The sequence below is a fragment of the Phasianus colchicus genome, chromosome 7 (assembly GCF_987193195.1).
Source record: "Phasianus colchicus chromosome 7, bPhaCol1.hap1.1, whole genome shotgun sequence".
Taxonomy (NCBI): Eukaryota; Metazoa; Chordata; class Aves; order Galliformes; family Phasianidae; genus Phasianus; species Phasianus colchicus.
In genome coordinates, this window is record NC_143442.1 from 31,374,753 (window position 1) to 31,402,173 (window position 27,421).

The window sequence follows — 27,421 nt, forward strand, 5'->3', positions numbered from 1 at the left end:
TAATCTCAGGAATCGATAGCCTTATTTTCTAGTTGTATTACAGAAAATGTTCTCTTTGTCCAAACAAGCACCCATACAACTTGTCCTGCTGGAGAACTGGCCACCTTTGTCTGATTTCCCACCAAAAAGAGAGGAGTTGTGATTATCTTACATAGGAAGAGGATGGCTTACTGAATTTCACCAGCTAAGATGACAAATGCAAACACTGACACCCCAAGCCACCACTCAAAAGGTACAGGAGCTGCCACACTCCTCCAAATGCTGCTGCTGCAGTGCTAGCATCTCCTGTCTAAAGCAATTAAAAAGAGAAGCAGCTGTGTGAAACACTGAAGTAAGTCTCATACCTGACCTCAGTTTCAAAGTACATTTTCATCAATACTGAATAGGTAGAGGAGCAATTACTGCAGCCTTCAGGTTCTCATTATTTGAAAATGTTTCAGAGCAGCCTGAAATTCCTAAGAGAGTTCACGTGGGGAAGAGTCTGCCCATCACTTTTTCCCCTGCATTCCATAAATGAGGTGATGTTGTGTGATGGAGCCTGAAGGACCAGCTCCAGCTGTATTTAAAATCAAAATACTTGCAACTCATAATAAGCATTCTCTAGGATGCAATGAAGTTACCTACGAATTTCTCTTCTAATATAGCTTTCCCTCCAGGTTCTCATACATTCCTAAAGCTGATGAGGTCTGCAGCTTTGTAGTTCACAACAATGAATCTAAAACTCACAAAATCTAAGGCTGATAGCATCTGAAAGAAACTGCAGGAGATTCAATTAGAACGAAAAGCAATCGATTCTGATCCAGAACCTTATGACTGCACCAGATAAAAACAAAGATAAAGGATAATTACTAGCTAATTGGACTAAGTAGAAACTTCCTGTATGGTTATACCATTACATATCCTTTTGGCAAAGTCAAGACGTGCTGCATTTTTCTCTGAACAGTACATTGCTGACCACTCTGCAGACCATCAGGCTGCAGTGGCATGCTGCTGCCTTACGAGACAATTGCATTGCCTCTTCCTTTTATGTTATAAAAGCAGGATACAGGACTTGGAGGTGCAGTGACAAAATGTGGCAGTAAAACTGTAAATACCAATGTTTAACACCTAACACATATTTTATTGTGAACTGAGCCAGAAACTTTTCATTACGAAGGCTTTTTAAACTCAGCACATTTAAGGAAAATTATAGCCCATTTCACACAGATGCAGCTCTGAAAAGAAAGTTTACCAGAAAGTATGCCAAGCTTTGTATCCACACCTGTTCCAACACAAACGCTTCCCCATCATCTCTTAAATATACCACTGTACTTACTGACGTGCAAAAATAAACTGAGGACAAGTAAGTTCTACATTTACTTTTTTTTTTTTTTTTGTCATTTCTTGTACCTTTTTACCATTCAACTGTTTGCATTTCCTTTAAAGCATTCCCTACTCTTACATCTCAGAAATTTGGCTGTGAAATACTCAAGTTACAACTTGTTCCTATGAAAACTGCCTGCTTTTTTCCAGAATCTGAAATCTGACGACTGTGATTTTCAAGCCATCCTGAAGGACACTGAAACCAAAAATGTCAACATTCCTGCTGAAATGAAGTTTAAATAGTAAGGAGATTCCTCTTACCTGTTTGTGAGCATGATCGTATGAGTTAATGTGATTGTCAAACTCCTGGTGTTTATAGTACTGCTTGTCACAGAGAGCACAGTAGAAGTTGGCTTTCAGATCTTCCAGGGCTTTTGCTATCGTGTTTTTCTTTTCAGCATAATCCTGGAGGGGAATGGAAAAGTAATTTTAGTATATTCCTCTGATGCTGCGAATGGATTTTGTGCTTTGCAGTTAATCATATTTGTAAACATTTACACACTTCTGTAACTAAAAGCCTTCGCATATTTGCTGTGTTACATTGCACATATTTACTGTATCTGCTGAGAGGCTCAGGATTTGCACACTTCCATTTGCTATTTAGTTGCCTGCTCCCCTCAGGGCTCTGTCAGACATTAGACTACAGATGGATTTCCTCAGGTCCTTTCCAAATACAAATATTTATCATGCTGAAGGTTATTTTCCAGTTAATTTCTACAAAGCTGTTCAGATGACCTGGGAGGTAACATGCCTAAGCAGAATAATCACAAAGACACAAACTCCAATAATTGAGTTAGCACACTTTTACAATGAAGCATGCTTCTTAAAAAGGAAATGAAAAACCTCAACTGTGTCTCGCTGAGCACAGAAACACATGAAAACATGATGAATTCTTTCATGGCTGAGAGTTAATGAATATCTTCCAAAGCTCTGTCATCCAGCATTAGAAGGAAAGACCCACATCTCCATTTACTATACATTAGCAAAAGCATTTAAAACAACCTTGCTTATTATTTATGAACAAGTTCTATACAAGCAATATTCTTCCTTTCCTGAATGCATTGATGACAACATGGCAAGTTCTGAAAGAGCATGGAAATGGTCTGTCATCTCAAATTAGTTGAGCACCAGTTATACATTAAACATGTCGACTTCAGTGAAATGCCTCCTGCTTTTCTGCTTTTGACAGGTCTTAGATAGAACTGCATGTTGAAGCCCCAACTGCAGCAAACACTGTAAGAAAATATATACAGAGAGAGAGAGAGAGAGAAATATTTTACACTTTGAAATACATCTATGCCGTATGGAAACCTATCCTGGAAACTCTGCCATTAGTTTTCAGTAATAGCTACACAAAACTGTATGTTTTGAATCACTTCAAGCATTACTAAGATGCCTGTGTTTAAGAAAGCAGTAGAGAAAACGTATCAAAAGCCTCTAAGGGCAGAGGCTCCTTTGAAACAACTCAAAAGTACTTCTCACAGTCTGCAAAGGGACCCTATATGTTTTTACTGGTTTTTAGAACACAACAAAGGAGAAGACTGTGGTTTCGGGGATGATTATAGTACATATGATACTTGAAAAGTAAAACAGAAAATAGATGGATTCTAAGACAAGAGTAGTGAAATAAACACTCATTTCTCTTGTATAAAGATCGCACAACATGTTCTCAAGCAGAGTTCTGAAAGTCATACTGATGTAGGGCAGTAACTTAAATAAAATTATGTAATTTGTGTTCCTCTTGAAATAAAGCACCATTTTTGAAAAGCTTCTTATACAGCAGAACGTAACCTGAATGGGATCTGTGCAATTGTAGCTGATATGCACAATGGATCCCAAATGGAGTACAAACATGAGAACCCTGTGAAAACTGTACTGCAAAATAATAGAATCTCATCGTACCTGGAGTTCTTTGATGGGGAAGGCTCATTTTATATTTCAATATCATCTAAAATAGATGCAAGTAAACACAGAGAATACAATAGCAGGGTTTGATCATGGACACGGGAGAGGAAAAAATAGGGTTTCTTTATGACAAGATTTATAAAGCCAGTAAATATTGGATGTTAGGAATACACAAATGACTGTACCAGATCAGATCAACTTCTTGAACCTCGTAAAGTTTTGTTGTGTATAACAAAGGTAAAGTGACCTTTCACTGAAGACTACTCTATTCTTCACTTTGCTTTGAAGCCCAACAGACATTCTATTTATTCTCATATTGGAACAGGTCACAAATATCCATTTTTTATATTTCCTTTTGTCTGGGTCATTCATAATTATATAAACCATATCAAAATATCTCTCTCTGAACAAAACTCTTCTGGAGTATTCAATCATCCCTCAGACTCAGGTCATACATTGCCTGCCCTGTCCTTTTCGCAGCTTCCAAAGTCTTTCCAGCTGTACTCTCCTCTCCAACTCTTTTATCACCTGTATCATCAGGTGCTGTACAGTATTTGGCTGGCAGGAGAAGTTTCTATTTGACTGCTAACCTTCACTTGATTTCTGGCAGAAGACAACAAGAGGATACAAATGAACACAAGCACTAGTTGCTACAGGAGAACTCACTGGTGAAATACACTCTTCGTGATCCAAACATAGGCAAAAAGCATCACTGATTGTGGACAGGGGGCATCAATCTGAAACAAAGTACTATTGTGGCAAGAATTTCTCCACAATTTTGCCTTGCATTTGAAGCAATCATCAAACATGAAGTGCTTTCTTCACATTATCCCCTATGACTACCAGATGAAAATTACATATTTTATTCCAACCTGCAGGAAACAATACTGAACCACCTCTCCAAACACCTGTGCTGATTTTTTTTAAGGTTAATGTTTCAAAGGATGAACAGGGAATGGAAAAAGGAGAATGCAGACAGATTCTCTGCTTGTTAAACCATTTGTATTGATTTGGAAGGGAGCACTTCCTTGGAAGAGGAGGCTTTTGCTAGCGCTATGAATTTCAATGAGGGACAGCTGCCCAAAAACTGACAGTAAGAGATGACAGTCCCTGGACCTCGATAGCAGCAGGCTATGGATTGCAGACGGGAATGACAGCAACTTGCTGGAAAGGAACATGCCAGGAGTAAAGCAGTGGCCAAAAACATTTAAAATGGCTAACTATTACTGGGCTTAGTCTCAATTGCTTCCAAAAAAATTTGCAAACCATACTGGAAGTTTTAAAAAGAACACTGAATAATGATTCATCTTGGTTGTGGAACTCAGAATTGAGTGTCACTTAGTTTCATTATTTTTTTTCCTGAAAGGCTTATTATCTGAAAGCCTGTGGCTATAATTCACTGGAGCCATCTTTCATAATTTATATGAAAGATCTCTAATAAGTGCTCACATCTCTCAGCTGGCTTTATTTCTCTAAATCCATCTTCTCCACTCTCCAAATCCTTAAGCCTTAAGCGCAAACGCTGCTGCAAGCATCTGACAAATGGTGCAAAGAACAGGCTCCATCCGCAGGGGTGTCACCTGCAACAGCAGGATGGGACCTTCTGCTGCCACTGCACGGACAGAAAGAAAGGAGGAAAGTAACAGAAGCATTTATTGCTTCCCATGGATAACTTTAGGAAGTTGACAGGATCCCTTAGTCTGGAGGATGTTTTTATGGAGTGCTGCGTAGATTAAAGTCTCATATGTCTACTGCCTGTAGAAAGGTTGAGCAGGAAAAAGTGTAAGAATGTGAAATTATGAAATACCACCTGCACCGTGCTGATTGTCACAGTGAATATTCTTACTTCACGAGAAATGTGAGCATGCTCTATTGCAGCAAGCTATTTCACATTTACTGTAGACATAAAAGGGTCAGGCAGGCAGGCACTGCAAAGTAAAATGTATTACAGAAACAACCTCCTTCTTCCAGAGTATTTACTGGTACAGTTCTCCCAGGGAGGGATCAGGCTGCTCTAGTCTGAACCTCTGGATTTGACCAGATTAGACTTGACTGATGTTCTACAGTATCTACGCTTCACAAATATATATATATATATAAAGCATTTTTTTTCTTTCCCAGTGCCAAAAAAATAAAGGCAAAAACATATTTTGAACATTGTCAAAAAAAAAAAAAAAAAAAAATCCAGCTTGTTCTCTTGCTCTAGTGAAACTACTCTATATAGTTGTTGTATTTTTAGAGTCTGCTTAAAAACATGCTGTTACCACCCTTCTCTTCACCCCTCCACCCCAACAAAAAGAAAGGAAAATGAAAAATGAATCAAGGGGAAAAAAGATGTAGCTTAAAAGCAGACATTTCTATAGCCAGTTCACCGCAATATCTACAGACACAAATAATGATGCCTTCCTCTCTGCTAGGTGCTATAAAGATAGTGAGAAGGAGCAGATTTCACTGAATAAAAGGTACGATTTACTAACATCTCTGCTATCAATCTCAGTATTTCTCAGCATGTATCATTTGTTTTAATATATTCTTATATCACATTTTTTTCCCTCATATGAACAGTCCATACATCATCCACTGAACTGGAAGGAATAAATAAAAAATAGAATGCATTCGTAATATTAATGTGCTCTAACACCAAACCTAATTATTTATAAAGTTCTTGGCTTCACGAAGGCAGAGAGGCCAAAGCAGAAAGAATTAGATACATTGATCAAATTCCTCATTGATCTCAACAAATTCTTATCGTGTAGCAAGCTTCCATTTCATTCTAAGCTGAAAAGGAGACTGGCAGGGACAATAGTGACAATTCTGTCACATCTTCCCAGTTACCTTGCTTCAAACTTTCCCATTAGCTGTGAGATGTGATAGCAACCCACAGCTCTCACAGGGCCATAAACATCAGATATTACTTGGTTGATTTTTTGATCCCACCTGCCATGCTCCTTCCAGACAAAGGAGTTTCCAAGGGCAGCGACCCCACTGCTTCACTGCTTTGCTGCACTGGATGATTACGGGGCTGAGGAAAAAATAGTTACCCTGGAGACCCCTACATAAATTGAACATCACGGGTTGAAAAAATAAGAGTAAAAAGAGAAACACACTCTGCCTTTGTTCTCTCTTCATGATGACCTGCAGACAAGAGGCACCAAACAAAACAGGTCCCACATACGAGGAGCTGCTAAGCTGCTGCGTGTACATGAAAACGCTACAGAGGACATGCAAATACTTTTGCATATGTATTCTCAGCTTTATGACAGAATTTCACATTTAGGCACACATTAGGACAAATAACATAGTGAAATCAGAAGGAAATAGCTCACTGATTCCAGTCAGAGCTGCTGGTTTCCTAATGCCACCCTCACTTTTATGAAACATCCCATTTCTCACCACCACCCATAGTCATTTGAATGGAAGGGGAACTCTGTGCCCCTGCTCCACACAGAGAGAGATAGATGGGCATGGGGACAGAGTTGGGCCCACTGGAACACAACGCATTGCAGAGTAGTGTCCTGCAATGATGGGATTGAATTAACTGTAAAGGAAGCTAATGATGAGACAGTAATTTGTTATCAGATTTGTCTGTCTCATTAACTTCCTTAAAGCACTTTCAACTGTATAATTACTTTTAACTGGGACTCATAAAATCACTTAATTAGTTTTTTTGCCATTAAAACTGACTCTTGTGCATATATCTGTAGAATTATTTATTCTAGCGATTTGAAAACTATTTCCAGGCAGAGCATGCATTTAAAAGGTGACAACATTGGACACACATTTTTGCTTGGATACTCGTAGTAAGAAGGGAGCTCTTCACCAACATTTTGTGAGAAATCTAACGTGGGCTTGCTTATAATGAAGGAAAACTTATCTATCCCAACACCACCACTCATTTCAGTCCATACAAGATGGAACAGAAGAAAGTTTTGCTGTAGAAATGTTTAATAGCGGAAGAAAAAAAGGTTTACTTAAATGTGTATTAGATGAAAAACTTTTTTTTTTCCCCACTGGATGTTTATCATTGTCAAATGATAAGCAGGAGAAGAAGCCGCCTTTACTAGTCTGCCTGAAATAGTCCAGTCATATGCTTCCACTAGAACAGAATTTTGATTTAAAGAAAACTTGCAGTTGAGTTTCAGCATTTCATTTCATAGCAGGCATCTAAAGACATTCATACCTCCTCAGTGTAATTTCCTTGACACATAAGTGTCAAATATAATTAGACTCTCTGGAAAATCAAGCTCTTATATCTGACCCTTATAGCACCACCCTAAACAAAACAAAGTGTCTTTCAACCCCTGCAGAATTCATAACCCTGAAGCAGACCACAAACCATTCCTGAAGACAAATGCCACACTGGATCAAATCTCAATGTTTATGCCCAGCAGCCTTCATTCAAAGAGGGTACAGGGGAACTGGATTCGATGATCTGTGGAGGTCCATTCCTGCTCCTACAATTCTGTGATTCTGTGAAAGGGGGCTTGAGGATTGATTTCATCTCAAGATAATCTGCTGCCAATTGACTGGTAGCTATTAATTTGTGTTAGAAGTTGCTGTAGAGCTTGTCAAGCACCGACTTGTTTGTGCAGTTAGTTTTTGGCCGGGTAAAATTGCCAATTTAGTTAGCTGAGGCACGGGAGCAAGAGAATTGGACACCACTTGTAATATATTTCACTTTGACCACGGCATTGGATTGTGGGGCAACTCACTCACTGAGGCCTGTGCACTTGCATGTTCAGATCAGATGTCTCAATTTCATTTTCCCTGGCTCTGGCTGTTGATTGTAACAGCTCTTTTTCTACAAAGATTTTTATTATGATCATCAATAGCGATTTCTTGCCTAAGTTTCCAAAACTTTATTTTTCCTGTATTTTCTCTTTTCTATTTCAGCTTATATTTTTAAAACTTTTTTTTTTTTTTTTTGGGTGGGACAAAAAAGGAAAGCAAACAGGAGTAGAATCATATTTTGAACTGAAATTAATACATTCCCTTCCAATTTTCTTCCTCTCCAGAACACAACCGCTCCACAATAGGTTGAAATCGCAAGCCATTCTACTTCCATATAAATAACTCAGTTATTTAAATATAAATCAATGCCTCAAAACCCAGGAACACTCTTTGTTTGCCCCACCAAGGAAGCTGTACACTGCATTTTAAAATCAGCAGGTCCACTGAGTTTTCACAGTTGATGTGTTTGCTCCGAGCACTGCCTACTGTAGAAAACACTCATGAAAAGTTTTCTTTACAGACCTTCATACCGATTCCATTTTACTGTGACTTTCCAGACCATTAAACCTTCTCATGCAAATTTCCTATCTTTTTATAGCTCCAGGGACCCATCACTGCTAGCTTTCCTTCATGTGCTCTGAAGTGATGCGCCACAAGCACTTAAATATCTGGCCACTGAAGAGGTATCCGAGAGAGGCTAAGGTCTGAAACGCTTCTGGTTTGTGCGCCTCTGCCCAACAAGTCTGATTCACTGATGGAAAACACTTCAGATGCAAACAAGAGTAACGCTCTACTTCTCCCTGTTACCATAACCCACTGCACGGTCATTAAATGGAATTCATCCTACAGGGCTTGATCACAGTACTTTTTTACAAGAAACACATGAATTACACTCCTTGGCTTCTTCAGTTGATTAATTATGAACAGGCACAAGCTTAAGTTTACAACTGTTTGCAAAAGTTCATCCTGTTACTATTGTCAGAAAAAATGTGGAAAAAAATGGAAAATATTACTACTTCTGGCATCTTTCAATAAACCCAATCTCTCCAGCATACAGGAATTCCTTTGTTGCACAGTGTTTGCTGGTCAAGAGCCTGATAAAATCCTCTGCAGGTTTGAAGCCCATAGAAACAGACAGTCCTAATAAGAAACAGACTTAAATTTAAATTTTTCCTTGGGGGGGTTGGGGGGGAGAAAGAGAAGGAGAGAAAAAAAGCCCTGCATCACCCATAAATGCAACTGTGCTTAGAGAGGTGCAGAGAAAATAAGGTGCATCCACAACACAGTCAAGCTTCCTCAAAAAAAAGTAATTTAAAAAAAAATCAGCAAGATTATGTAGGTTAAAAATAGTTTGGGGCAGAGGTGGAAGAAAGGAATCTATATGTATTTGTATATATATAGATAGATAAATAGATAATTAATTCCTTCATATACATATACAATTAAAAAATTAAAACATTATTGACTTTACATATGAGTTTAGGTTTCCATAAAACTACAGATGCAAAGCTCTTCACTTAATCCTCATGTAGGAAAAGTTACGTGGAAGACTGAGGATCCTATGCAAGTAGAAAAAGAGATCAGAAGGGAGAGACAAACAGTGGCACAAGGTGCTGGACAGAAACAGATTGATTCCAGCATTAGTGGTAGGCTCAATGAGTTCAGTAAGGGAAACAGATTTCTTGTGTATGAGTACTCTCTGGTTTGTGTGCGTGTGTGTTTTTTGTTTTCAAAGGCTTCATTTTCTCGGATTATTCAATTCTCATCTAGCCTTAAGCCGTCCCTGCCCAGCCAAAAGTTTTCCTTTTTTAGCTGAAAGAAGCTCCAGCTGCCTTGAAGGAATAAACAAAAAAGAAATGCTCAGTGTCATGGAAACTGCATGTTGCACAACACTTTTTTTTTTCTTAGCTGGAGGAATCATGGAGACTTAAGTGACATTAGCATTTCTGAACACGCTCATCATTTGTGTTAAAAAGCAACAATAGCTGCAATACTGCTGATAATAGCAGACAGATTAGCAGCATCCCAGCTTATCTATGGTTGATAATACACTGCAGTAATTCTGATTTCGTCTGGGCCTGAGTTTCAAGTGTGGATGCTCCATCATGTACAAATCATGTCCTCATGCTGTGGTCTTTTCCTCTTCCAAAGCATTTATTAGATCCTCTAGTAGTGAAAAAGTGTTTCAAACTTAAAAACGTTGAGATCTCAGATTCTTTGCAAAGTCAGACTGAAATGGGTTTTCTGTTTCACGTTCACACACATGCACATGTACACACAAAGATATGGCAGCATAATTCTAACTTCAGAAACCAGACTTCAAAGATGCTACTCAGTAGCTAAAACGATCCACCATCCTGCTGAATTCCTGTAGCAGAAAGGGATCTGGGAAGACACCAGGCCCTGCTCAGTCTTACAAAGAAAAATCCCCAAGGGATCTGATCCATATGAAACAGTAAAATCTCAAATCTGGGTGGTTGTAGTGCTGACCCTACCAGGAAGAGCTGTGAGGACTAGGTCATCTTCAGGGGTCTCTTCCAATTCCCCGAGCTCACCACAGGGTTATACATGGCAAAGACTACATACCAATGCTTTGTTGCCTCTAACTGTGCTAATACTTATGAGGAATTTCCCTTTTATTGTTGCAGGATGGGCATCAAATAAAAAAATAATCATTTTGCCAAACCAACCTCAATCCTATGGTAAAAAAGTTGCTGAAGTCAGACAAAAGCCTTTTAACCATGTCCAGCCACTCCAGCCAACACATTTGTTTCCTACAGACAGGAGCACAGCAAAGAATGCTCACAGAGGCGTTCTCTGCCTGGATGTTGCCAGAAGATGCTAAATGAAGAAAAAGCTCTGATGTTTTTTTCTTCCAATTTCATCACTAGCAATGTTGCTAAATCTTCATGCATATTTTTAATGGTTTGCTTCATTTGAAGCGTTGCTTTATCAAAGCTTGTGGTATGTTTTAATCCCCTTGCATGTCATCAATTTTACAAACCAAAGCTTATAATTATATGACTTGTGTACAAAACAAAGTAAATGAGAACTACATTTATCACAATTAATGTTTTTTTATAAATAGCTTCTCAGCTGGTTTTGTCTATGGAACCACATTAAATCAAGTAACGACAACATTCCTACATACGAGAAGACTGCATTGACAGAGCCCAAGAGCTCAGCCAGTCCTCCTAATATGAGGCAGCAATTGTGCTGTGATATCTTTAATTTGGTACAAGCAAAATCCTCTTAAGAGCATCTGCTGGAATCCAAAAGGTCAGACATGAAAGTGGCAGAAAATCAATACTGACATCTTCCGTCACCCAGTACAATCTATAGAACTCTTTCTAAGCTTAATTGCTTCTTTCTAATCTTTTAATATTTGGCTGTTCAAGTCCAGCTTATGTAACACTGCAAAAATACAGAAGGAAAAGTGGATTTTTTTCAGCCCTAAAAACCAGAACAAAGCTAGTTCTTGGGTGGGCTTAGTGCAGAAACTGTTGTGATCCAAGTTGGACATTCGTTGAGCGATTGCCCAAAGCCATGGCAAAACATCTGAGCATCCTCCATCAGCTACACCACTTCTGAGGTGATTTACCCCAGCATCTTAGACCTATCAATAACAATTTTCTCCATACCTCTATTCTGACAGATTCTTAAGAAGTACAGTTCCTCCGTTTACATGTTTATAAGGGTTAAATCAAAATGCAGTGAAAAAGAGATGCCACATGCCTTCAGATTCTGCTTTCTTGCCTACTGCATTTTTAATTATGAATAAATACCAGAAACTATCTAGCCACTAATAATCAATACATGCAACATGGAGGAAAACATTAATTTTTCAAGAAGGGGACTTTAATATGAAGCCAAGAAAAGGTCATTCTAATCTAAAACAGATTAGAACGATAATGAATTAAACATCCCTTTAACTCTGATCTGAGAAGCTAACAGGTGCTATGTCTGTTAGCTGCTTTCTCTCATAAAAAGTTCCCCTAACCAAAATAACAGAAGGAAATAGAGATTTCAGCAGACTGAGAATGACCTTTTCTGTCCTTGAAAAGAAAGTTGAAAGTATAGAAAAAAAAATCAGCGCTCTGCTGGATCCTGATTTTATTTGGATTCTTTCTCTGAGAACGTTTATCAAGTCTGTCCATTATATTACTTTTTCCACAGTCTGAATTTTTGAGTTTTTCAGGCACTTTTTTAGGACTGTGACACTCTCATAATAAAACTGAGTTTTATAAGTCAGTAGTCATGCAAGGAAGTAAGGAAAGAAAAGTAACGATGGTGGCTATCACCTTGTTTATTAAATACAGTCATTTAAAATGTTTTGAAACATTTTAATTAACATGTTAAATGTTAACATTTAATTAAACATGTTTTGAAACCTCTAGAAACCATAGAATCACAGAATCCAGCTCGGACTGGAAGGGCCCCTAAAGCATATGCAGTTCCATGGGCAGGGCTGCCACCCACCAGCTCTGGCTGCCCAGGCCCCCATCTGACCTGCCTTTGAACACCACTTTATTCAAGGAAAATGGTTATTTTGGTCAACTCAATGGAAGCAAAATCTATCTGTGTGGAAACATAGCCTCCTTCTCAACCCAAGCCACCCTTTAACCAGCTATCTCTCCCACACAAACTGAAAGAAGGCACACATAACACTGCAGGCAGAAAAATCAGAGGACCATTCCTAAGAAATAAGAAGTATTCAAAGCCCCACAGCACTACATGAGATGAACAGGCTCTCTGTTTTATCTAACATTACTCAAGTACCCAGAACTGCCACAGGAATCATCAGGAGAACCATCAATACAGCACTGACAGATCAGATACTTTGAAGAGTTGCATTTGATGACATATGTACATATTTCCCATTTTGAAAGCATCTTACAAAAGGAAGAGTCTAAACTTATTGCTTTGAGTAACTCTTACTGTTACACTTTCTCTTTAAATGGCAGTTCAGAGGCTGAAAATGAAAATTTTAATATTGACCCCGGACACTTAATTTTAAAAGCAATGAGAATGGAACAACTTAATAGAAATTCATTGACCTTTTAAAAAGCTTTTCTACAGCATTTTCCCTCATAAATTGGTGAAATATTTACTAGCACAAAGCTTTTATTTTTTCCATTAACAAATACGTGTCCCCCTCCATCCTTGATTCTAGTATCTATTCTTAATGATATCATAATTACATGCCACACAAATAAATGTGAAACAAAGTATTTTAAAATTCTATTTCGGAGTAGTAAAGTTGAATTAGCAGACAGAACAGCTATTAATTATGCACTGCACGACAGCAGAAAAGTGAAAGTGCTAATTCTTTTAACGCATATTTAAGTAGCCGTTTGCACCTAAAGGAACCATCCCATAAAATAAAATTGCTACTTCAAATCATGGTAAGAAAATCATTACCAGAAAAATTACAGTAAACTCTGCAGGTAACAAACCAGAAAATCATTATTCTGTTTCACAGTTGCATGTGTACGTATATAAACACACATACCACCCAAACAGCATATCCACTACATTGGAGGGTCTAGCCATTAACAAAGTCCCATCTTATCAGTTGGAATGCCCACCATCACCACCTAAGACAAGCTGTCATGCCTAGTATCATCAATGGGACTAACAAGCTTCTACCAGTAGTAGGGGGCTAAAATAGTTTTGCCTCAGCATTGTTGGTAAGTCAACAGATAGATCTCAGTGTGCTGACACATCAGAACAAGAAAATACTGGTCTTAAGCTTTTTTCTATCCTCTCCACTTTTGCTCTATCTTTTGAAATGAGAAAACACAGTTCAAAGTATGCATACTCCCCAACACATTCCTCACTTTTAGGAAACAGTACCCACAAAGTAATTCTCCCGAAGGACATCACAGAGAGTATTTGCTGCCCAAAAAAATAAGGCATTTCCTTTCCTCAGTTTACAAACTTTCTTAAGCAGAAAAGGTATGAGGTCTTTTTTGGTTTTGTTCTCTAGCTCCGCAACATTAAAATAATATTTTCCAAAATATCTGATTATACAACTCTCCATGGTTAAAGCAATAAAATTTCAAACTTCCAAGTCCTTTTTCTTCTCTAAAGTTGATACACATATACATGATTAAATCAATATTATCGTGCCTGTGGTATTTTCTTCTCCTATGTGCATTAATACGATTTTCAGGCAGGCATGGTGCATATGACCATATAGGATGCTGGCTCAGGCATTGCACAGCTACAGAAGGCAGAACTATGCAAGCATAGTCCATTTTTCCCAGCAGAATGGAATAGTTCTTAATCCACTGCTGAACATATTGACTTGGTGTGAACAGAGAGGTGACATCAGTATCATCAGTGGGCAGGATCAATGGAAAGCCGAAGAACTCAAACAATTCCATGTAAATACAACAGGAGCACATTAAAGCCAGTGTAAGATCAGATAACGTTGATTTGATTGAGTAGCACGGAGGAGAAAATGTGGTGTGCTGTGCTAGCACTTAACTTCATTAACCAATTTAAAACATTGCTTTTCTGATCTGATTATCAACACAACGGCTTGGAAATACTGCATCGCAGAAAGAGGTGTATGGCATCTCTTCAGTGCCGTGTAATTAAAAGCAAACATTGATTGCCTGACTGTTGAAGCCAAAATCTCTATCAAATACAACTTTATTGAACAATAAATTCAATTTCAGATTTGCTTCTTGTTTTAAGATTAAACCATTCTGTTACACACACACAATGCACGCAGAAAGCATTTACTCCATAAGCAGTCATGCTCCAGCAACAACGATTTCCATCTTGCAGTTAAATGCCACCCAAAACGTCCCCTCAGGAGACATGCCTCAGGTAGTTCTGCTTGAGCCAGCCTGATGTAAATCAACCTGGCCACGTACCACAAAAGCTATGCTTACACAACAGCCAGCATCTCCAACTAATTGCTCTATGGCCTTTCTATGGGTTTTAGTACAAAAACATCACAGTGAAAACAACGAACATCTTCTAAGTCATTTTTATTTAAAAACAAACCATCTATACTTAGCGACATCGCAGGAAAGCAGTTTCATAGATTTCCTTTCAAGTGATGTAGATTAGCATCATTTGAAAGACTCAGCTTCAGACTGGGCTTACTCCAGGTTTATAACACTGAGTTAAATACAATAACAACTGGTTTTCATTGATGTCTTCAGAATGAGAACGCCTCTTTGTTTATTTACACTGTGTAAATACCAACACATAAATCTTCAAGAGTACCTAGAAAAACGGTTTCAAATTGACATAGGAGCACATACAGCAACATTTCTTGAGCTTTCTCTGTTCACGATGATGCACTCGATCTAACTCGATCTTTTTCATCTGATTCAGCTATTTTTGTTAAAAGTTGCAAAAAACCTTTTTCAAAACCAGCGGAGGAGATGCTGCAGGTTTGTATGCTCAAGACATGTTATTTTTTATGACAAGGTTTTAAAGGAGCTCCAAGCTAAAGATCTCTTAAAAAATGACAACAGAAGACAATACATGAATTAAGGTTTGATACCTTTCTGCAAAACAGCCTTTCCCCTTCAAACAATCCAAGCACAAAACCCAGTTCCTTCACGGCTGCCTTAATAGAACTGGCACAAAGGCAGACTCAGAGATTGCTGATTTGTAATGCAAACCAACTGAATGAAGGGAAACTACTGACAGTCCTTCTCCTTTCATTTCACACACGTTTCTCAAGTCAACTGAAGGCACTTTCTCCCTGCCTTTGGATTCAGGTAACAGGAGAGAACTAAGCGCTGTTCTCTCATCTGCTACTTAACCTGTCTGCAGAGCACAGGCTTCTGTCCACTGGATATTCAGAGAGAAGCTTCTCGATAGAAGAGGCTGTATGAGGCTGTAGAATAAGAGTGCTGATGAACTACAGATACTAGCAAAATTTTCTCTAGTATATGGTAAATTATTTTCTCCAGATTGATAAAATCCTTAAAACTTTAAAGAAAAACAATAAAAAAACAAATCCACATATGAGCAGGATGTGTTGGGTTACAAAGCTTCTATAATAACTACATTCTCAGCTCTCTCTCTCTATGAGATTCTATTTAGAAGGTTATATAACATTTATGTTGGGAAAGAAGTTCTAAATATCATCATCTAACCTAAATAATCAGAAATCTCTGGTAAAGTTTATTCTTTTTAGGTAAACAGACACTACTCCCATTTTCAAATTCAATTTGTGGCCCATTTTCTAAACATGAAGAAAGTATCTGGAACAAAACATTCCATTTCTAAGGGACTGTTGAACCCTTACATATTGATGGCACCCTGGTCAATAATACTGCCCTGCAAAATGATGCTTACAAAACCTGCAAGCAGGTTAACTCTTCCTATATTTTCGATTTCTAGAGGCAAATTTAAGACCCAATGTGCAGCTCCTCTTGTTGCTTGATTTGTGATTGTTACCTATTTGGGAAAATAGCTACAGTTTGGAGAGCTTTAAGATTACATATAAATATAGCAGCAGGCTGCTCTCAAGAAAGAACTGATTTTGTTTCTGTGGATTTCTGTATAATCTCCCACAGGACTGCAGGAGGCTCACAACAGTCTATTTTAAAATACATGACTGCGTTGAAATGCTGGTATTTTTCTGAAATAGTTCTGAAAGGGCATTCTGTGATTGCATAAAGGTACTGAATTACTGGATTACTTCATCACCAATATTTCCCTCATAACACTCGTTAAGGTAGCTCCATCATAAAACAGTAGATTGAGTCAATTAATGGCAGATCTTTGCAATCCATGCCTCCACAGTTCTCCCAGGTCTGGAAGTTCAGATTATGAGTCATCTGGCTGAAAAGTTAACTCTTTTCCACTTTTTTCCTGTATACCATTTGTGTCCTTTATATCTCAGCTGCTGAGAAGCCAATCGGTTTGATATTATACCACAGCACAGCTAGAAACTGGCACAGCAACCAATTTAGATCCGCTCATGCTGCTGCTCCGTTCTATTTGATGTGTCTGACCTTGGTAAGGAACACACCAAGAGGCTGCTCTCCTTAACAACAGCAATGATGAAAAAAGGAGGCCCTGCCTGCTCAGAAATGCATTGGGGTCAAGTGGCATGGCTGATACACATAGCCAGCTTGGTGCTATTTGCCTGGCACAGCTTCAGAACCTACTGCTCACCTCTGGTCATTTATTCAATATTCCTATTCCTAAGCAAAGTGCAAAAGAGACAGAGAAAGTATCTTGAAAGCTAACTCTGCAAATTAATTGTTTACTGTAACAATGCTTTCTGCTCTGAAGCAAACGTGCTTTGAGATTGCTTCATGACTCACACCTTACAGCTAATACACGTTCAAACTGGACAACGTAAAACTAATTGGCAAAAGCAAACTTTGTTATCCCTTTTTTCTCCCTTCCCCAACACTAGGGGAATGCATCCATTTCAATCCTCTGAATAACAGACTTGAAGGTGAACGCATTTTATCAATAACCTTGAAATGAACGTAACCAGCCATAGCACATCAACAAAGCTCTCCCTGGATCTTCTACAGGCACCACTGCACTGCCTGCTGTTTTCTGAACTCTGGAACATGCTGTCCAGGTTGGCCCAGAAAGTCTCCTTCTCTGTAGAGACTCAAAACCCATCTGGATGTGATCCTGGGCAACGTGCACTAGGTGACCTGTTTGAAGCAGGAGGTTGGACAAAATGCTCCCAAGAGGTGCCTTCCAGCCTCAACCATTCTTAATTCTGTGATTCCTGAACACCTCCACAACTCCTGCTCTACCTTTGGATCATAGAAATAACAGTAATAGTTATTTCTATAGAAGAAAGCTCTTCTAGCTTCAATAGCTCATGTGATTTCTTAGGCATGAACCTATGAAATTCAGGAAAAAGGTTAAATCTGCACTGTAGCCACAAAGCAGCATTATGCCCTGTGTCGCTGTATTAACATATTTTTAGTTTATTCCCCATCAGTATCAGCCAATCAGCAAATTTTCATGTAATTTTTGAACCACTAGCATAACTAGTTTGAGACTACTGAAATAACAGCACATCTTCTAAACACTGGAACTCTCCATAGTTTCAGAAAAAGATGGGAAAAATTTTCAGTTTTTTGCTTCTGAATAATTATAAACTTTAGATATTTTTTCTATTAGAACAAAGTTTATTATCAGTTGAGAGATAAAAGGAATTTTTCCTTTTTTTAATCTCTGACAGCCAATCACAGAAGCTGCGAATCAGCTTTCTTAAATGGAAGTCATGGCAAATGCTAAAATTCACTGAGGGCTGATTCTATCTGCAGTTTTATTTAAAAGTCTGCTACTTCAGTCACTTTAATGATGGGAATAATTTTATATCTATATGGATGTAATAACAAAAGTTCAGTGATGCACATTCTCTGGGATTGTGACTGTACGAACAGACAGAAGAAGACAGATTATCTCACAGAGAGAGATTTAAGGCAGCCATGTCAGTGACCAGTCAGAACAGGTCTTCAAGAAATAAGAGCAACAATCAACTAAAATGCAATTTGGAAAACATAAAAAAAACTTGATAAAGACATATTACTAGAAGATCTATTCAGCAAAAGCACCTTTGTCTCTCTAGAAAACTAAGAAAATTCCAGTCTTCTCCCTGTCCAGTATGAACTGTCTATACACAGGTATAAAGAGCAATTCCTATATTAGAACTAAGTTCAATACAGATTTTTGGTCAACACAGATTTCTTACAGCCCCTTTAAAAAGATGAAAACTGTGCACACAGCTGCTTCACGGGTAAACAGGAAAAACTACTACCAGTCAACTCAGGAGTCAGTGTTCCAAAAGGCATTTTAAAAAGAGTTTACATATCAGAAGGGCTGAAGGTTTCTGCCACTCACTACAGAACACCTATTTTTGGATTCAAGTATGTTCAAACACTTCAAAATGCATTCTGGCTCTATAGACACAACAGTATCCACTACACACATCTGAACTATGTCATGAACCCAGATGGAGCCAGTCCAGCTCCTTCATGGAAAGCCACAAGCTACAGTAAGATGTTCTTAAGATTCCCCAAGTATTTGTAGGAACACAGTTGGTGACAAATAAGGAACAACCAGAACATTGGATAGGTGAAAACAAACAAACAAACACAGATGTGCCTATCTGGAAGATCTGTCACTGAGCCAACTACAACCTTTGATACTGTGGTTTTGGTAGGAAGAATCCAGGAAGGATAAAATAATTTTGAGAGCAAACGTATCAGCCTGATTTTGGGCTTTGTTTTTGTTGCTGTTTTGGCCTCTTCCTCCTGTCTTATTTACATTGAATACGAACATTATTTTACAAGTATAAATATCCGTTTGAACTCATTCTGGTAGTGTAACAGAGTAGGACAAGTATCTGGAATCATCTGTTGTTGAGTGAATATATGTAGAATTTCTATCCAAATGTGTGAACTTGTGTTTTAGAGATACCATAAATTAAGTCAAAGTAAAAGAAAAGTTGAAATTCTTTTGTGCAGTGAAAGATGGGCGTTGGTGCAACAAGTTCTCTTGTGGGAGAAGGAATAAATTACAAAACCATTCATTTTGGGTTAAAATAATAGAAATTAATTGAGGGGGAAAAGGAGACATACACAGGGAAGTAAATCTTTTTCACTGTACTTCTTCTTCTCCTTCCAGAGCAGGTGACACCACCTGTCAAGTACAGAGGCATGGAATAAACATTTGTGATGCTATGACAGCTAAATACTTCCTTGCTGGACGGAACAGTTTATCCAAATATCCCTGTGCTCTATAGCATCCCATTAAGGCAGTATTAATGACATCAATATCAGCTTTCTATCTTCCCAATAAGGACTTAGCTGATATACAGACATACCTACAGCATGAGAGTTGGTGACCTTTATGCCCAGAAGGAAGGAATACATACAGCTACACAGATACCTCCATTGGTTGAAAAAAAACAGTTTGATATTTGCATTCCTACTTTCAACAAATTACCCTCAGGAGAAGGCATAATGCCCTTATTCCTTGGATCAAATCTTTAACCAGAGAGGAGGACACACGTATTTCAATGAACCACATTATGATGTGTCAAGAACTGCCAGTCAGAAGGGAAAAAAACAGAGAATGTTAACTTCCAGCCACATCTCTCTGGTGCTCCACTCACTGCACAGTTAGATTTTATACACACGAGAATTTGCAATGACATCTACAGACTGCAGAAAGATACTCAAATAATTGTGGTGTTTACCACTTATCTTTCTGTGACTTTCTAGCAGTCAAGAGTCAAGCTGTTCCTTAAACAAATGCAAATCTGAAGCAACTTCAGCTGAGTTTCTCAAGCTTTATTCCAACAGGAAATTAAATCTTGACACCGGACTTTAAGAATTTTTAAGCAGCATGTTTGGATATATTGGTTCATTTTAGTCTCATTCCCCATGAGAAAAGCAGCACCAACAGTGTTGTTAGAGGTACAAAGCAATGTCAATATGCACTGTATTGAATTATTGGAAGATCTCCATAAAACCTTCCCTAAGGTATAAACACAAGGTAAGCAGCTGCATTTCTAGTATCATATTCTATATTCAAAAACTAAGGTGTTATTGAACAACACTTGCCCCACAGGACAAAAAAAAAGTCCTTTAAGGGTACCTTGAACACATCCAGCTCCCACCAGTCCCACCTCCCCTTCTGCCTTTCACTCACTATAGAATAGTGAGCAATTAACCAGGTTGCTATATTTGGTGCATCTAAACTTCGCAAGCTGATAGCATAATGATTTTAATAACTACTTTGAATGTAACATGGTGACAGGTTGACACCTGAGGTTTGCGTCCTGCAATTTTATTTTTCCAGAATTCTCTTGTTATGCCTCAGCAATGATTAGAAATAATTTCCCACCGGCGTGACTTATTTTTAACTCTTGGTTTGCTTTGTGTTTTTTTTCTTCGCATCATAAACACTGCAATTCTACCAAGCACAGGTCCTCCAGTACGAACTGAAAGTTGACTCTTCTCCAAAGACCCTTCAAAAGCATGAGAAGGTGCTCAGATTTAAGGAATATTTTATTAATTAATATTCCCTAATACTACAGTTTTCAAAAAACGTGGGGTTTTAATATATTTTCCTTTTGATATGTGACACGGTACTTTTGCAGTTGTGCATTTTATACAGGCTTGCATTTTGAAAACAGCTCATAAAATTCTGCTCAGGATCTGAAAATACCTTGAAAGCACAGTCTTCAAAGAATTGATACTTTGCAGAATATCAGTACTTATAAGATACTCCAAGAGTGTATGTGAAAACTAGTAAATCACTAAATAATTTTCCCAACACAAACCCATGCTACTTAAACCATGTCAGATGTAACTTTATTTGCTTTAGTTGAAAGATGTGGAGTCACTGAGCATCATTAAATTCTTTTGTTGTTTTTATGATTTTATATAATGCATCCATTAATTGGTAACTATTTTTCAAGATACATAAATCTTCACAGAAGTTACCACGTCAGACTTCATCTCACACACAAGCTCAGTATACTTTCAAGACTGTACCTCATAAAAATGTAACATACAAGCAAGTCAGTGGCAGAAAGCATCTTTCCATCTTCCTGATTTTCATCATCCTTAATGGATTTAAAAATATAGTTGAGCAATCCTCAGTGACATATAATAGTACCTTATGGAAAACATGTTGAAGAACTGTAGAATAGATAGCTAACTACCTCTTTATTAAGTACAATCATTTATCATTGTTTTTCCGTATCCAATCTTAGAATCATCAATTCCAGAGGTTTTCTGACAGATACAAAAAAAAAATGGATAAGTGATCTTGTTCAGTTATCAGGTTCTAGGACTGTGTATTTTGATGATAATCCAGGACCCTTTAGTGTCCAGTATGGAACACGAAAAATAAGTAAAAACCCATTCAAATTTTACTAGGAAAAGTGTGGCCTACAAAAAAACAGCATTTCCACTATTAGTTGCAAATGATCAACCACTACCCACTACCGCAATTTAAATCATCTGCTTTCTCCTTTTTTTTTTCCCCTTATATTTTCAAATACTCTAAATGGTATTTCTGTACCTTACTGAAAATAATCTGGTAGGCATTAATTATTAACTTTGAATTGGTGTAGTGAACAGCTACACAAAACATTTAAATGGTTCTCTGCTTTGAGAAAAGCACAGTATTTTTAACACACGGTGGGACTCAGCTGCCTCCCCTCACAGAGCAGTTGGTATTATAGCACAGTGTCCTAAAATCCCTTGTGACTGGGTTTATTCTCTTTTAACACTGCTGTGCCCTACATCAATTTTCCTGGCTCCAAAATGGCCTCTTATAGAAAATGTCAGACCTTACTAAGGGAAAAGGCTCCGTTCCTTATTTTAAAATTTTGCTTGAACACACTATCCACTTAGCTTTTGTGATAAACAAATTAACGCAGGAATGCGTAGAAACATTCCTGCAACTTTCTGGGTTTTATTTCATTCTTACCCTCCCATACTCCAGAACATTGTATTTCAAATATATGAAACACAGATTTAAAGGCATTTGAAGGTATGATTCTTCAACTGAAACCCAATGACCAGAAACATACCTGCGTACCTAGTGATGTCAAAATAATGCCTACAGCTGCTTTACAGCATAGTAAATTTGCTCTAGCTGAAGGATGAACCATATACACACTCCTCTAATGCTAAAAAAAAAGAAAGATGGAATAAAAGCAGAAGAGATATACCAAGGAACGCTCATAACACACAGTTAAGAGCAACCTCTGGCCATGCAAGGAAGTTGCAAAGCCTTTATTACCAATGGAAAATATTACAAGCAGAGTACAAATTAGAGACTGGAAATGACTCTATGGCTGAATTTCATCTAGGTGACCTCACTGCAGCACTCTGACTTAACTGCAACCTGTCCAGGGTTGTATCTTTCTATTTAATAGCAAGAGACTGGGGCTATCGAAGCATTAGACCACAAAAGATTGCAGATGGGCCTGATTCCTGCAAACTGTGAGGCATCAGTCCTAATGAGATAAGTAACAGGGGTAAGATGTTTATATATCTGCAAGATCAGATCCACAGAGCCTGTAAGAACAGCTTCAATCTATTTACAAAGAAATGCAATGACAAAACCATTAAAAATATGCTAGACTGTAGGCCTAATTATTATTTTAAAAGCCATGGTAGGAAATATATTTTGCATTGCATAGGAGGTTGCTTGCCTGCAGTTCGCCTACTTACAGCTATGGATGAAGACACTCAGCATCTCTGGTTACAACCATCTATCAAATCAGCAGAAAATACATCTCTGTATAAGTAAAAGAAACAACTATACAGGGGAAAGGAATAATTATAAGAAAAAGGTCTGCCTATTAATTTGCTTCCATCAAGAAAGCCCTGCTTATCTGAGCGCAGCACAGGAAAATGGATAAGAGTCACAGAAGCTTGAGCATCAGCTGCTTGGATACTAAGGAGCTAAGAAAACAACCAGAAGCAAAGGTTGCCCACTTTTCATATCCATTTATTGTCACCTGTGCTGATAAGTCTTCCAGCTACAGCAATGCAAAACACCAGAGCAGCACACTGGAAGCCTTTTGCTTGTACTGCTTTAGCAGACTGGAAAGGAGACAGGCAAACACTGCGCTCAGCAACAATTCTTTTCCTGCTCTTACATCTTTAATTTCAAGGATTTCAAATTATGCAGGAATTAAAAAAAGCCATCATCACCAAGAAGCGTGCCCTGCCCCCCAGCTTGGATTACTTTAAATATGCAAGGGAGGAAATTGTGTTTGCTTTGCTGTGGAAAGCTGATTAATTTGTTACGAATTCAGGCTTTAAAACTCAACCTCACAAAGAAACTCTATGGATAAAAAGAAGAGTGTTTATACAGTTTATTAAATACTTTAATTATAGTGCTATTCCGGGCAACTAATCATATCAGGCATTTTAAAATAAAGATACTGTATCTAGATGACAGTTTCAACTGAAGAGTGTTTAAGGTGAAAGTTGTATCAAGGGCTCAGCCAAACTATGATGGAAAATGTCAAGGATTCTACTTACACTCTGTGTAAACTTCACAGAAAATGCTTTAAGTTCTTTGTTGTCACAACTTTTGCCTTCTAGCCTATGTCACCATTAGATGCTTCCTTTCAGCAATGTGTCACTAACCACTAAACAAACATGAGTTGTTCCATGTCCAGTTCTTGTCCAACATTGTATCTCACAGACTCACACACCTCTTTAGGACTGGATCCTAGCCTTAGGTACAGATACAAAATGTTGAGAACAGTGCAACCTGCTGTTGGGTTGTAGAAACAGATAATATTTTAAATAATAATAATAATACAGAATAAATGTCTTTCAGATCACGAATTAAACATCTTGGCCCCTCACCTTGCTGGCTATGATCAACTGCTTCCCCTACTTTTCATCCAGAGTGTGCGTACACAAATCGAAAACGCAGAGCACCTAAGCATGAATGTAATGCATATAACAAGTGTAGCAACAGCCAAACAAAATCCAAATGCCAGTTAGGGAAAATATATTGCTTGCTATATGTCACTTTCCCTGCAAGTCATTAATAGGCTCACATATGAGATATATATTTAAGCATACTCATCTTTAAACTATTTTACTTGAGGCACATAAAAGATGCAATTACTCTCAAGCAACAGCTATGCTTTAAATGTTTAGGCACTCCGTAGGAGGAGAAGACTTCACAGCACAAACACAGCCTCACGTTTAATAACATCCCTGAGACTGCAGTTATCTTGTGAGACAAAAGCTTCTTTGGAAAATGATAGTACTGTGGTGGCTTTACTCTGCAAACATGAATTTGAGTTTGGCACTGGAGATTCTTTAAAACCTGAAGGCAACAGCTGAGGAGCAGATGAAAAAAAAACATGCTGAATTTAACCCTATTTCTTTGCTTTATGGAATAGAGACTCACAACGATCACCCAGAACCCCCTGGGAACCCATTTCTTTCCTTCTGCTGTGCCAGGGAATGAGAACAGACTGGATGGGACAAAGCAGCCAGTCCTGCTCTACAGTAGACCCATAAAAGGAATTTACTAAGATGTCAAGTATCAGTTCAGATTTAAAATACTCAGATACAATGAAACGAAAGACAGAAGAGAGGAAGAGAAATAGGTGCCAGGAAAGAGACGGGAGCCAGGTACAAGAACTGCTGGCCATAGCAGCAGGGCTGCCAGGACAAGGCCAGTAAATGCACACCACAGTCCCTACAGACACAGCACACATAAGCAACACTCTGCATTCCATGATGGAATACCTAATAATATTCCTGAGAGTTTTCATCCTTCTTTCTTCATGTGAAATTTGAAAGAACAAAAGCCTTAAATTCTCTACACATAAAAAATTAAGGTATCTTTTCCTTTGATTTCATTCTATTACAATTAGTCTCACAAATTGCCTGGCTTCCCTGCTTCTCTGCCTAACAATATTAGCACAGAGAAACTCTGGAAACTTTCTTGATCTGAGTTAATGCCTAGGGAATTAGGATATTTAATATGAACAGCTCAGTAGTTTAGCAAGTCTCAAGGAAGAGTTGCCTTCAGCAACATTGCCAGCTCTTCTCTCTGGAGTCCCTACCATTAAGAGTTTAATTCTGTGTTTTGATTTCTAAAGCAGTACATTCCTTCATTCCCTCAAACACATATATGCTCTACTAAAAAGGATCACAAAATTATAATGTCAGATTTGTCTTTAAAAAACAACAAACAAAACCAAAACCCATCAGCTATTAGGAACATACAAAAACCAAGAGATAGAAGAAGGCTGTATCTGCAAACCTTTAATATAACACTTTTGATGCAACGTTTTGCTTTATTTACTCTACAAACAACCTGCCATATGCTTTGCTGTATGCTGCACTTACATGTATTAAACCTCATACTTTGTAATTACTATTATAATTTATTGACTATAATCATTGCTAAATCAACCTAGAACATGATGTTGTACCGACAGAAGCTGATGTCATGCTTTGTATGAACAGTGTAACATCTCAGATATACTCATTTTTGAAATTATATGAAAAGACTTTTCAGTAAAGCGTTACATTCTACTTTAGTCCATACTGCCTACTTGATTTTATACTTTGGCCAAATTTTCCCTAAGAAAAAGCCAGAAAAATATCCTGGATTAGATTTAATTTAGAAATACGTGAGTATGGTTAAGGCTAATATGCTACTATAATTATATACAACTTGGAATTTTTCAACAGTGTCTCTTCATGAACATCCGTGCCCAGATTCTGTTTCATGACCGAGGTTTTAGTAGACACTCAGCAAGCTGCACACAAATTATACAGAGGTACTTAGAGTAAATTGCATAGTTAAACACAAGTATCCAATTTTTCTTGGTTGCAATTACAAATTCTGTGGGTTTTATACACTTAGAAAATCCTCTACTTCTCTCCTTTAATTAATTCGTTTGGCAGATAAGAATAACCACACCAAGATGGACTAAAGACACCTCCAATTTAATATCTTATCTCTGAGATGCTAGGAAGCATCTCCTTATAACATTTCTTTATCTTCCTATATTTGTGCTATCTTCTATTTTTGTGGGGTTTTTATTTTGTTTTAAGAAAGATTCCACAGACATTTCTTTCATTTGAAAATGTTATCTCCTGTAAGTGGAGATGCTAAGTAAGAGATTCTCTGATTTTCCTTTAATTCCGCTCTTAGCCTTAGTTGTATTCTATCATACTGATTTTGATTTCTCCATGATTCTAAGAGGAGTTAGAATTAGATGATCTTTGAGGTCCCTTCCAACCCAAGCCATTCTATGACCTTGGGATAAAAGACAGAATTGTTATTTACAGGGAAGGGAATGGCCTCATGTCCCCTTTGCCTTTAATAGAAACCACACCCACATCACATCCTCCTACCTAAAATCACTTGGATACTTTTCTTGCCTTTCACGCTTTTCTATGAGCTCAAACCTATTGGAAGTACCAGCACCAAGAATTAAACTAATGTAACTACATAACTGAGGAGTGGTATCAAACAGTACACACTTAGCAACATTGGTAGTTTTTCACTAGTTACTGAAAAAAAGACCAAAGCAAAACATAAAGCCATGCAATAACGCTTTACATTTCCAACTTAATCCTAAGAATATTCCATTTTAAGCCTGCAGTCCTCTCTAGATAGCATGAAATAAGTCAGCCATGTAGGGCTCTGAAGAATCAAACTGAAGTAGATGCTCTGTCAAAAGGCTTCACTGGAGAATATCCTGCCTGGTAACACTGCAAAATTTTAACCTCTGGCATACTTCTATCCAATGTACCCATAGAAAAGTCACGTTTTTCTACAAGTCTATCTCATTTTTGCAGTTCATTTATTTATTTGATCTCAAATTCATAGAGTTGTGAAAATACTTTCATCATCATACATCTCCATTAGAAAATATAGATCATTTACG

At 37.9% G+C, this 27,421-nt stretch overlaps 1 protein-coding gene across 39 annotated transcripts in view; it reads right to left on the bottom strand.

The window, feature by feature from the left end:
* ZNF804A (zinc finger protein 804A) overlaps positions 1 to 27,421 on the bottom strand; it is a 455,187-nt gene that overhangs the window by 135,788 nt on the left and 291,978 nt on the right. For all 39 annotated transcript variants that reach the window (XM_090144338.1, XM_090144330.1, XM_090144331.1 and 36 more), the window contains one exon: positions 1,624 to 1,767. In XM_090144338.1, the coding sequence (XP_090000464.1) occupies positions 1,624 to 1,767 (144 nt within the window). The remainder of the gene's footprint in view (positions 1 to 1,623; positions 1,768 to 27,421) is intronic.